This window comes from Anomaloglossus baeobatrachus, chromosome 5, assembly GCF_048569485.1.
Source record: "Anomaloglossus baeobatrachus isolate aAnoBae1 chromosome 5, aAnoBae1.hap1, whole genome shotgun sequence".
NCBI lineage: Eukaryota > Metazoa > Chordata > Amphibia > Anura > Aromobatidae > Anomaloglossus > Anomaloglossus baeobatrachus.
The window spans coordinates 432747732-432760106 of record NC_134357.1 but is presented as its reverse complement, the minus strand read 5'-3'; the positions used below and the strand labels follow the sequence as shown (position 1 = coordinate 432760106).

At 42.1% G+C, this 12375-nt stretch overlaps 1 protein-coding gene across 4 annotated transcripts in view; it reads right to left on the bottom strand.

The window, feature by feature from the left end:
* Window positions 1-1576: 1576 nt before the first annotated feature.
* Window positions 1577-12375, bottom strand: part of LOC142311727 (cadherin-like protein 26) — a 273298-nt gene continuing 262499 nt past the window's right edge. For all 4 annotated transcript variants that reach the window (XM_075350388.1, XM_075350392.1, XM_075350389.1 and 1 more), the window contains one exon: window positions 1577-6753. In XM_075350388.1, coding sequence (XP_075206503.1) covers window positions 6538-6753 — 216 coding nt within the window. In that variant the 3' untranslated portion in view covers window positions 1577-6537. The remainder of the gene's footprint in view (window positions 6754-12375) is intronic.

Below are 12375 nucleotides of genomic sequence, written 5' to 3'. Positions count from 1 at the left end.
CACCAGCCTGTTCCTCCCTCTCTCCTGATGTCCGGGCGGGTTATGCACGTGTTCCCCGCCCCCCCGCGCCGCCTGTTCCTCCCTCCCTCCCTCTGGCTGTATGTAAATATCTAATCTTCAGAAACATGGCGCCGGAGTGGGCCTCTGCGCATAGCGCTTATCTCCAGCGCCATGTTTCTGAAGCCCCCGCATTACACAACTTGGTGTCTGAGAGGGCGGCGCCACAGCGATGTCACACCGGCTGGTGTGTTGGCCCGGTGTCCTGGGGCGGCACGATACATGAGCAGCAGGTAATCGCGTCCTCCGGTCAGCTGTTCTGTCCTGTTCTAATCGCGCGCGCTCCCGCGGTCACAACGGGCTGTGAAGAAACGAGGGTGCATGCGCCGCCCTCTCAGACACCAAGTTGTGTAATGCGGGGGCTTCAGAAACATGGCGCCGGAGATAAGCGCTATGCGTAGAGGCCCACTCCGGCGCCATGTTTCTGAAGATTAGATATTTACATACAGCCAGAGGGAGGGAAGGAGGAACAGGCGGCGCGGGGGGGGCGGGGAACACGTGCATAACCCGCCCGGACATCAGGAGAGAGGGAGGAACAGGCTGGTGGGTGGGCGGGGAACTCCTGCATAACCCGCCCGGACATTATCTGCAGAGGTATATCATAAAAAAACTGCGCTACACAACATATAAGAAATAAATTTTTATTATTTCAAATATTACTAACAACTAGTATCAATAAGTGGACATGGCATCAGCAGAGAATAAAAGACAAAAGACAATTGTTTCACAACAATGTAACATACCAAAGGTTAGATAGACAAGAAATACACTGTATAACCGTGATGAAGTGCATGTTTCCCTAGGTAATTATGCACTTACTCTGATGGCTTAATATATCCGTGATCATTTACATTGTTTACTTTGTTAATCCCTTGATCAGATTGATGTGGTTCCTTGGCTATTTGTTTGTGCAGGGCTAAGTGTGGTGGCTATTTTCCAAGTATTACTATTTAATTTCTATTGATAATGGTTATTTCTACCTTATCACTAGGTATCTAATTCACATACATTGCCTGCTTACCAATATCTAATTATGATTCTTTATCTGGAACCACAATAGTCTATGTACTGGGGATATCACAATAATAATTGGTTCATCACGGTTATACAGTGTATTTCTTGTCTATCTAACCTTTGGTATGTTACATTGTTGTGAAACAATTGTCTTTTGTCTTTTATTCTCTGCTGATGCCATGTCCACTTATTGATACTAGTTGTTAGTAATATTTGAAATAATAAAAATTAATTTCTTATATGTTGTGTAGCGCAGTTTTTTTATGATATATTGCTAGTGTTGCGCTGACATAGGGTCATATTGTGTTTAGGCTTTATTTGCCTTTTTTGTGACCTTATAATTAGCAAAATGTTTGATCTATTATCTGCAGAGGTGCACACGTCAATCAAAAAGTGCACGAAATTTCAAACTTTATAAAGTTGTATTTCACTGCCTAAACATCCGAGCTGCCCCCTGATGGTATGTACACACTGTGCATGATAGTGCCAGTACTGCACTGGCTGCAGCTTATACACGAAAATCCTGATGTTTGGTTCCCTTTAACCATGTGACAATGACTCTTAAAGGAACACTCCAGCCAACTGATCCCTTGTGTTTTACTTAGTGAAGGACTTGAGGGGGCAGGTCTTAACGCAGATTTTATCTTTGGTATGATCTGAATTCCTGTGTCACATACCACCACTCCTAGCCTTGCACTGGACATAACACAGTTTATCAACTTTCGGCGTGGGAGGGGATACCATTATAATAATTACAGTTCTGAACAATACAATTCTTTGTCTAAATTAGAAAAAATATTGGATGAAGTCAGGTGAAAGCTTCACATTTGTGGCCATGTTAAAGTGGAACTGTACTTTCAACAGACTTCTAAAAAATCAATAGTATGTGTGAATATAAGAAATGTTGCAATATATGTTATCAGAGAATTCTATTACTCTCTCCCCTTAGGACCACTTTTCTTCTTTGCCCCATCTTCTGATCTTGTCATTCACTTCGGAAAAAACAGCTCTGTTTTTCTCAAGACAAGAAGGACTACCAGCACAGTGAGGTATCAGATTATACTGCTTATATTCTATGGAGATGCAAGTGGGGAAGAGGAGTGAAGGGCAGTGTGAGAAAACGAAACAAGAGAGACACAAAGGTGAGTCTTCTTACAAGGATTTTACCTCATCCCACAGTTGGACTAACATCTACAGAGCTCAGTAACGCTGTAATGTTGTTTTTTTTTCTATACAATACAAAAGAATGAAGATCAGGAATCTCTCTTTGTGTGCCATGTAGTACATTGAACACATCATAACCGCTAGTCTCCTGCCACCAGCTCAGAGTGGATTGCAATTAGAGCTTGAAGGGGTGAAAACTGTTAAAAATGCAGGATACAAGTCATACAATGGTGTTATTCCTATTGGACACATAGGAGAGTTTATTCTGAAAAATTAGTTAAAAGTACAATTACACTTTAATGGTAGTCTGCTATGTGGCATGTTCTCCCTTTCACCAAATTGAATAATATTTACATTTAATTAATCCATTTTTAATTCTTGTCTTCAAGTTAGGATCTTGGGGGAGGGAAGGTAGTTGTGCAAAAAAAGAGGATATATAGAATAGACAGAGAGAGTGAGACAGTGTGAGTCAATGAGCATTTGGGTGGGGCTGGGACATGCAAGCAAAGTAGGGAGGCGAAGAGTAATAAATGTGTTAATAGTATTAAATGTCTACTGGAAAATGCAGGAAGTCTTGCAAACAAAATGAAAGAATTGGAGACTCTTACTGTATATCAGCCATGAATTGCGATGTAGTAGGCATTACTGAAACCTGTTTCGATGAGAGCCATGACTGGGTGACAAACGTAGAGGGTTACACTACATTCAGAAAGGACAGGAAAGACAAAACAGATGGAGGGATGTGTATTTTTGTTAAATTCAACTTAAGATCTGTACCACTCTCAGATGGTAGAAGAACCAAGCAGGGGAGATAATTAGCTGGATCTGGTATTGTCAAATAGATCAGATACAATTTCAGATCTACAGGGCCGGGAGCTTTTAGGATGCAGAGACCATATGGTGAGTTTCAATACAATATCCAATAAAACATTTCAAATAGGAAATGTAAAAGCCTGGAACTTTAGGAAAGCGGATTTCAACAAATTAAGGGAAGAATTTAATCATGTAGACTGGGACCACGTCATGGTAACTGGGAATACCGAACTTAAATGGGGTATGTTTAAGGATATACTACTAGAATCCTGTACAAAAAATATACCGTTTGGTAATAAACTATCGAGGAATGAAAAGAAACCTCTATGGGTAAATAAAACAGTACAAAGTATAATAAGACAAAAACAAAGAGGATTTAAAATCTTGAAGGCCAAGAATATAAAAATAGCATTTCAGGAGTATAAAGATCTCAATAGGAAATGTAAAAAAAGAAATCAAGCAAACAAAATTAGCTACTGAAAGACAAATAGCCAACAAAATAAAAATAAATCCCCAAAAATTTTATAAATACACCAATGCGAAAAGAAAAAAAATAATGGAATCAGCCCCTTAGAAAGATAATATCAAGATAATTATTGAAGACAAAGAAAAGGAGGAGACATTAAACACGCACTTTTCATCCCTGTTCACCAATGAACTGACTGTTCCAGGAATCATTCAAGAAGGCAAAAATCAAAGTTTGCAACCTAATATAACTAATTTAACACATGAAAAAATATTCCTGCAGCTGAGCAAATTAAACGTTGACAAATCTCTTGGGCAGATGGCATTCATCTACGGATATTGAAGGTATTGAGCTCCACAACTGACAGACCACCGTAACTTATCTTCTTAGACACTCTTGTAAAAGGGTTGGTGCCACAGGATTGAAAGATGGCTAACGTGATACTGATATTTAAGAAAGGTAAGAAGGTGGATCCGGACAACTACTGTCTGGAACGTCTGACATAAGCTGTGTGCAAAGTTTTTGAGGGAATTATAGGAGATGACATGCAAAAATATATTGCAGAGAATAATATAATAACTGTCAACCAGCATGGATTCATGAAAGATAACTTGTGTCTAAGCAACATGTTGGGTTTCTATGTGGAGGTAAATGCAAATCTGGATGTTGGTAATGCAGCTGATTTATCTGAACTTTGCCAAGGTATTTGAGACTGTACATTATAAAAGCCTTATACTGAAGCTCCAGAAGCAGAAACTAGAGGAAACTATAAGCAGATTGGCAAGGAATTAGCTAAAAGACAGGAAACAAAGAGTAGTCATAAATGGTACATTCTCTAAATGGGATATAGTCAGCAAGCAGTGGGGTACCGCAGGGATCTATGCTAGGACCAATTCTTTTTAATCTCTTTATGAATGACCTTGTGAATGGGATTGATAGTAAAGTGTCAGTCTTTGCTGACGACACCAAACTATGTAGGATATTAAAAACGGACCTTGATAGTACAATATTACAATACAATCTGGATAAGATGTATGAATGGGCAAAGACTTGGCAAATGAGATTTAATATTGATAAATGTAGAGTAATGCACCTAGGACGGAGTATTCCTATTGCTGCATATAGATTAAAAGGAAGTAAACTCAGGACTACAGAACAGGAGAAGGACTAGGGTAATCTGGTTACAAGTAAGGTGAGCAGTAGTACTTAATGTCAAGCAGCAGCTGCAAAAGCAAACAAGATTTTAGGGTGTATAAAAAGAGATGAACTCCCATGATCCCAACATAGTGTTATCCCTCTATAAATCACTTGTAAGGCCACATCTAGAATATGGGATCCAGTTTTGGGCTCCACATTTTAAAAATGGTATACAGAAGTTAGAGTCAGTTCAAAGGCTGCAACAACTAGATTATTACAAGGGATAAAATGCCTCCCATATAATGAGAGGTTGGAAAAGTTAGGCTTGTTAAGTTTAGAAAAAATGACATCTCAGAAGATCTCATTTAGATGTATAAATACATGTGTGGTCAATATAAAGGACTGGCACATGATTTATTCCTTTCAAAGACAATACTAAGGACCTGGGGGCAGTCACTGAGAGTGGAAGAAAAGCGATTCCGGCAGCTAAATAGGAAAGGGTTCTTTACACATAAAGTGGTCAGACTGTGGAATGCCCTACCACAAGAGGTAGTAATGGCAGATACTATAACAGTCTTAAAAAAGGGCTGGATGAATTCCTCAGTACACACAACATTATGGGTTATAGGTAATTTAGTGACAAAAAATGTATAATTGGTGGATAAAGATTAAACTTGATGGACCTAGGTTTTTTTCAATCTATGTAACAATGTAAGCGTAATTACAGTTAGACGCATAGCCATCATTCAAGCAGTAGGGGGCAATTCTGCTGTCCATAGGGGGTAGTGTTGTAATAGTTATAATCTGGCCCATAGAGAGTAATATTATAAAAAAAAAAAATAATTCAAGTATTGTCTATAGGCGCAAAATATAAAAAGATAAACCATTGTTTAGTTTGGCTAATGGTCATCGGTGTCTTAATTTTACTGGACTGTTTGTTCGCTCAGAAAGGGGCAGCAATAAGCACAGAAGAAACCTATTGAGGCAAGATGGGAAACAATAAAAAGGTCAGAAAAAGGAATGGATTCAATTGTGCTTGCAGGTTCACTTACCGCATACTTGTCCACTATACAGTATATAATTGGAAGACCTTTTACAATGAGTCCAAATTAAACCAACACCATTCATTGTGACCATCGAAGATACAAGCTATAAAAATCTCCAAAATCTCTAATGAGATGAAGTTAAGAAATGGTATCCTAGCTAGAGATGAGCGAACCTGAAGTTCAGTGTTTGATATGACCTCAGTCTTTTCCAAGAAAACAAAGTTTGGGTTCGGAGTTTGGGTGGTTTACGAATGCACACCACTGGCGTGAGCATCGCTATGGTCGGGTATGTACGGTGGTCAGCCCAGTGTGAGCCTCTTGCAGTGTTTGAACAGCTCGCACTGGGGGTAACAAGAGTGTTATCAGATGTAGTGTGCAAGAAACAAAAATAATGGAAAAAAAAAAACAAAAAAGCCACCCCCCACCGAAATGGATCTGTTTATAGCTGGTTGTATGTGGGTGGAGAGCCGAACTGCCAACCAGTGACTTCAAATGAAGTTCAGGTCAAGTTCGAGTCCAAAACCAAACTTTAAAAAAGTTTTGCTGGACCAGCAGAACCCAAACTTCCATGGGTCCGCTCATCTCTAAACCTAGCTTGACTTAATGGAGAATATAGCCTATGTTCTGTTCAATGTAAGAGTCCAAGTTGCATTAACAGTTATGGATACTCTGTCCAGAACATGACACCTGCACCTTCATAAGATAAGACCATCCTTTTGGGCAGGGTGTCAGAGTTTTGTTGTTTTTTCATACTTCATCTTCCATTTTCAACATCAGATCTCACTATACTCAGTTCACGAGATATCTAAATTGGTTTCTAGAAAAATAACACTCTCCTTTTTAAAGATCAGTTGTGGTGGGAACTTTCATAATGTGATCTTCACAAATGTTCTCCAGAACATTGAACTTGGATCCAAAACTATGAAGATTCGACAGGTTGTCAACACTGCTTGAGATGCTGATGGATTCCAGAGAGGATGAGTGAGAAAGTTCTCCTTCTTCGGCATACACTCGAGGCTTGTACATGTCATGTGCGTTCATCTGGGCATGTAGTTTCTGTAGACAAAAGTAATGCTTTGAATAAATCCCATGAATGTTCTATACAAATGTGTCACATCACATGCCATAAATGTCAAGTACCTCAAGGTCATATTATATAAATTTATATATAGATTATAGTTGTACCCAAACTATACTTCATCAGCCCAAAATCCGCTCTACCACATAAAAAGAGTAGGCACTGCAAGTTTTCAGTTAGAATTGGTTTTATTTCTCTGAAAAGGCTATTTTTAAAGGGAATCTATCACCAGATTTGTCCCTTATAAACTGCGGCCACCACCAGTAAGCCCTTACAGTGGATACGGAAAGTATTCAGACACCTTTACATTTTTCACTCTTTGTTTCATTGCAGCCATTTGGTAAATTCAAGAGTTATTTTTTTTCTCATTAATGTACACTCTGCACCCCAACTTGACAGAAAAAAAAACAGAAATTTAGAATTTTTTTAAACAAGAAAAACTGAAATATCACATCTTCATAAGTATTCAGACCCTTTGCTCAGACACTCCTATGTAAGTCACATGCTGTCCATTTCCTTGTCCTCCTCCATGAGATTGTACTCTAGGAGTTCTACTCCTTCATTGGAGTCCAGCTTGATTTAATTAAACTGATAGGACTTGATTTTTAAAGGCACACACCTGTCTATATAAGACCTCATAGCTCATAGTGCATGTCACACCAAATGAGAATCATGAGGTCAAAGGAACTGCTCAAGGAGGTCTGAGACAGAATTGTGGCAAGGCTCAGATCTGGCCAATGTTACAAAAGAATTTCTGCAGTACTCAAGGTTCCTAAGAGCACAGTGACCTCCATAATCCTTAAATGAAAGAAGTTTGGGACCACCAGAACTCTTTTGAGACCTGGCCGTCCAGGCAAACTGAGCAACCTTGGGAGAAGAGCTTAGGTGAGAGAGGTAAAGAAGAACCCAAAGATCACTGTGGCTGAGCTTCAGAGATGTAGTAAGGAGATGGGAGAAAGTTGCACAAAGTCAACTATCACTGCAGCCCTCCACCAGTCGGGCCTTTATAAAAGAGTGGCCCGACAGAAGCCTCTCCTCAGTGTAAGACATATGAAAGCCAGCATATAGTTTGCAAAAAAAGACACATGAAGGACTCCCAGACTATGAGAAATAAGATTCTCTGGTCTGATGAGACGAATATAGAACTTCTTGGTAATAATTTTAAGCGGTCTGTCTGGAGAAAACCAGGCACTGCTCATCAGCTGCCCAATACAATCCCAACAGTGAAACATGGTGGTGGCAGCATCATGCTATGGGGGTGTTTTTCAGCTCCAGGGACTAAACGACTGGTGGCAATTAAAGGAAAGATGAATGCGGCCAAATACAGAGATATCCTAGAAGAAAACCTCTTCCAGAGTGCTCTGGCCTCAGACTTGGCCGAAGGTTCACCTTCCAACAAGACAATGTCCCTAAGCACACAGCTAAAATAACAAAGGAGTGGCTTCAGAACAACTCTGTGACCATTCTTGACCGACCCAGCAGAGCCCTGACCTAAACCCAAATGAGCATCTCTGGAAAGACCTGAAAATTGCTGTCCACCATCGTTCACCATCCAACCTGACGGAACTGGAGAGGATCTGCAAGGAAGAATGGCCAAGGATCCCTAAATCCAGGTGTGAAAAACTTGTTGCATCATACCCAAGAAGACTCATGGCTGTACTAGCTCAAAAGGGTGCTTCTACTCAATACTCCTCAAAGGGTCTGAATACTTTTTCTTGTTTTAAAAATTTGCAATAATGTGTACAGTTGTTTTTTTCTGCCAAGATGGGGTGCAGAGTGTACATTAATGAGAAAAAAAATAACTTTTTTGAATTTACCAAATGGCTGCAATGAGACAAAGAGTGAAAAAATTTAAAGGGGTCTGAATATTTTCCGTAGTCACTGTATATACGGCATTCTAGAATACTGTATATAAGTGCCCAGCAATCTGTATAACATATATTCCCCTGTAGGGCCGTCCAGTCCAATGATCATCTGCTGGTGGTGATCCGACACCTCCTCTTGCTCGTGATTGCCATCCTCTTTCCCTGCTTTGCATCCTACGCCATCCAAACAGAGTCCCTCATGGCGCTCCCACGCACTTCTCTCTGTCCTGCCGAGGGCAAAGCAAAGTATTGTAGTACACCTGCGCGGGCGTTGTTTGTCCTTTCCCCGCACCTGCGCATTACAGTAATTTGTTCTGCCCTCAGCAGGGCAGAGAGAAGTGCACATGATCGCAATTGAGGATACTGTGAGGATGACGTAGGACGCGTCAGCCACATGAAGCAGGAAAAGAGAATAGGGATTGCAAGAAGAGAGGAGGCGGAGGATCAAAATCAGCGACGCCCATCAGACCGGACCGCCCTACAGGTGAGTATAATAAGAGGTCTTTTTTATGTCATGAAGAGCGGCCTGGTCGCTTATATACAGCATTCTAGAATCCTGTATATAATGGCTCTCTGTTAGTGGTTGCACTTCATATGGGAAAAACCTGGTGACAGCTTCCCTTTAAAATGGTTGTTTAATAATGGGAGAACCCGTTCTTTGGAGATCCAACCACGGCTGTTAACCACTTAAATGCTACTGTCAATCTCTAATAGCGGCATTTATCATGCACTTCACTAAGCCCGCCCATTGGTGACCCATCACATGATTGAAGGTGCCGATGGGTTGTCATGACAGCAATGGGTCAGCTAAAGACCCCGTGCCTGTCAACATGATCCTCTGGCATTTATAGGAGATTGTGATTTGCGCTGTACAGAGTGGTGTTGAGGCACTTCTCTATACAGCAGAGATGATCAGACGATCGTAGCCTCAACTCCCCCAAGAGACTATTAAATACTGTAAAAAGTAAAAAAAAAGTTTAAAAAAACCCACAAAAGTTAAAGGTTTGCCCTATTAAAAAAAATACACATATAGGTAAACGGCATAAGAAGACAAAAAACAAACGCCACAATTACGTTTTTTGGTCGCCACAACTTTGCGATATAATGCAATAATAGGCAATCAAGACAGCATATCTATCTCAAAACGATATATATCAGTAAAGCATCAGCTCAGGGTGGAAAAAATAAACCATCACATAACCCTAGATCACAAAAAATGAAAACGTTACTGGTCTCGGAAAATGGCAACAGAAGCCATATTATTTTTTTTTGGACAAATTTCTGATTTTTTTAACTATTTAAATAAAAAAAAACAAAAAACATGTTATGTATTTATGTACTCATACTGACCTGGGGAACCATATTGACAGGTCAGTTTTACTCTATATTGAACATGGTAAATAAAAAAAAACAATAATGTAATTGCACTTTTTTTGCAATTTCACTGCACTTGGAGGTTTTTTTTCCCATTTTCCAGTATAATATGGGGCAGAATAAATGGTGTAATTCAAAAGTACAACTTGCCACGCAAAAAAAGAAGCCCTTATATGGCTATATTGACGGAAAAATGAAAGTGTTAAGGCTCTGATTGGTGGATGTGCGACACCCGGCAGCCTACTACCACCATCACAGCGGCTGAAAGTTCTCGAATGCTGCACACTGCAGTTCCATAAAACTATAGGCGGTAGATCTGCATTATCTGGCTGCGGCCACAATAAATATGGTGGAACTGCTGGGTTTCAGCAGCATCTCAGAACTTTCGGATGGTGGTAACAGCTGATAGACAGGTGAGGGTGCTGATTGTCTACACCGACTGATCAGATATTGATGACCTATCCTGCAGATAAGCCATCAATAAAAGATTAGTGGCCAACCCCTTTAACTACTAATATAGACCATGAAACGTTTGATTTGGCCCTAATCTCTTGCTTTTCTTTTCAGCAAGCTCTGCACTTGAACTTTTACCGTCCTTGGGCGTCCTCGGACCATGATTCCTTAGACACTAAAGGATGCTTTACACGCTGCGACATCGCTAACGATATATCGTCGGGGTCACGTCATTAGTGACGCACATCCGGCACCGTTAGTGACATTGCAGCATGTGACACCAAGGAGCAACGATCAACGATCGCAAAAACGTCAAAAATCGTTGATCGTTGACACGTTGCTCCTTTTCATGATATCGTTGGTGGTGCATGCCGCTGGTTGTTCGTCGTTCCTGCGGCAGCACACATCGCTATGTGTGACGCCGCAGGAACAACGAACATCTCCTTACCTGCGTCCACCGGCAATGAGGAAGGAAGGAGGTGGGCGGCATGTTCCGGCCGCTCATCTCCGCCCCTCCTCTGCTATTGGGCGGCCGCTTAGTGACGCTGCAGTGATGTCGCTATGACGCTGATCGCACCTCCCCCTTGAAGGAGGGATTGTTCAGCGGTCACAGCGACGTTGCTGAAAAGGTATGTGCGTGTCACCAAATGTCGCACGAACAACGGGGGCGGGTGCTATAACGCCCGACATCGCTAGCTATCGCTAGCGATGTCGCAGCGTGTAAAGCACCCTTTACCCTATGGTCAATCTGACTCTGCTTAGGTGGCATTTGGAATGGATTGTGGGATGAAATAAAATCATAGTTTGTGAAACTAAGAACTAAAGGTGGCATCACACGCAACGACGGATCTAACGATATATCGCCGGGGTCACGGATTCCGTAACGCACATCCGGCATCGTTAGCGACGTCGTTCCATGTGACAGCAAGGAACGACTGTGAACGATGGAACTCACCGTCGTCCATCGTTGACACATCGTTCCTTTTTAAAATATCGTTGATTGTAGAGGACGCAGGTTGGTCATCGTTCCCGAGGCAGCACACATCGCTACGTGTTACACCTCGGGAACGATGACCCGCAGCTTACCTGCTGCCGATGGCAATGTGGAAGGAAGGAGGTGGGTGGGATGTTCGTCCCGCTCATCTCCATCCCTCTGCTTCTATTGGGCGGCCGCTGTGTGACGTCGCTGTGACGCTGAACGTCCCTCCCCCTTCAGGAAGAGGATGTTCGCCGCCCACAGCGACGTCGTTAGGGAGGTAAACGGGGCTTTACACGCTACGATATCGTTAATGTTTTATCGTCGGGGTCACGTCGTTAGTGATGCACATCCGGTGTCATTAACGGTATCGCAGCGTGTAACACTTACCAGCGACCTTAAACGTCCTCCAAAGTGGTGAAAATCGTTCACCATGGAGAGGTCATCCTAAAACCAAAAATTGTTAATGGTTGTTTAAAGATGTTGTTCCTCGTTCCTGCGGCAGCACACATCGCTGTGTTTGACACCGCAGGAGCGAGGAACCTCACCTTACCTGCATCCCGCCCGTAATGAGGAAGGAAGGAGGTGGGCGGGATGTTCGTCCCGCTCATCTCCGCCTGTCCGCTTTGATTGGCTGGCCGCTTAGTGACGTCGCGGTGACGTCGCCGTGATGCCGAACGCACTTCCCCCTTGAGGGAGGGATTGTTCGGCAGTCACAGCGACGACACCGACCAGGTAAGTGCGTGTGATGCTGCCGTAGCGATAATGTTCGCTGCGGCAGCGATCACACAATATTGCATGCACGACGGGGGCGGGTGCTTTTACGTACGATGTCGCTAGCAATTGCTAGAAATATTGTAGCATGTAAAGCCCGCTTAAGTCCGTGTGACGGGGATTAACGACATTGTGCGCCACGGGCAACGAATTGCCCG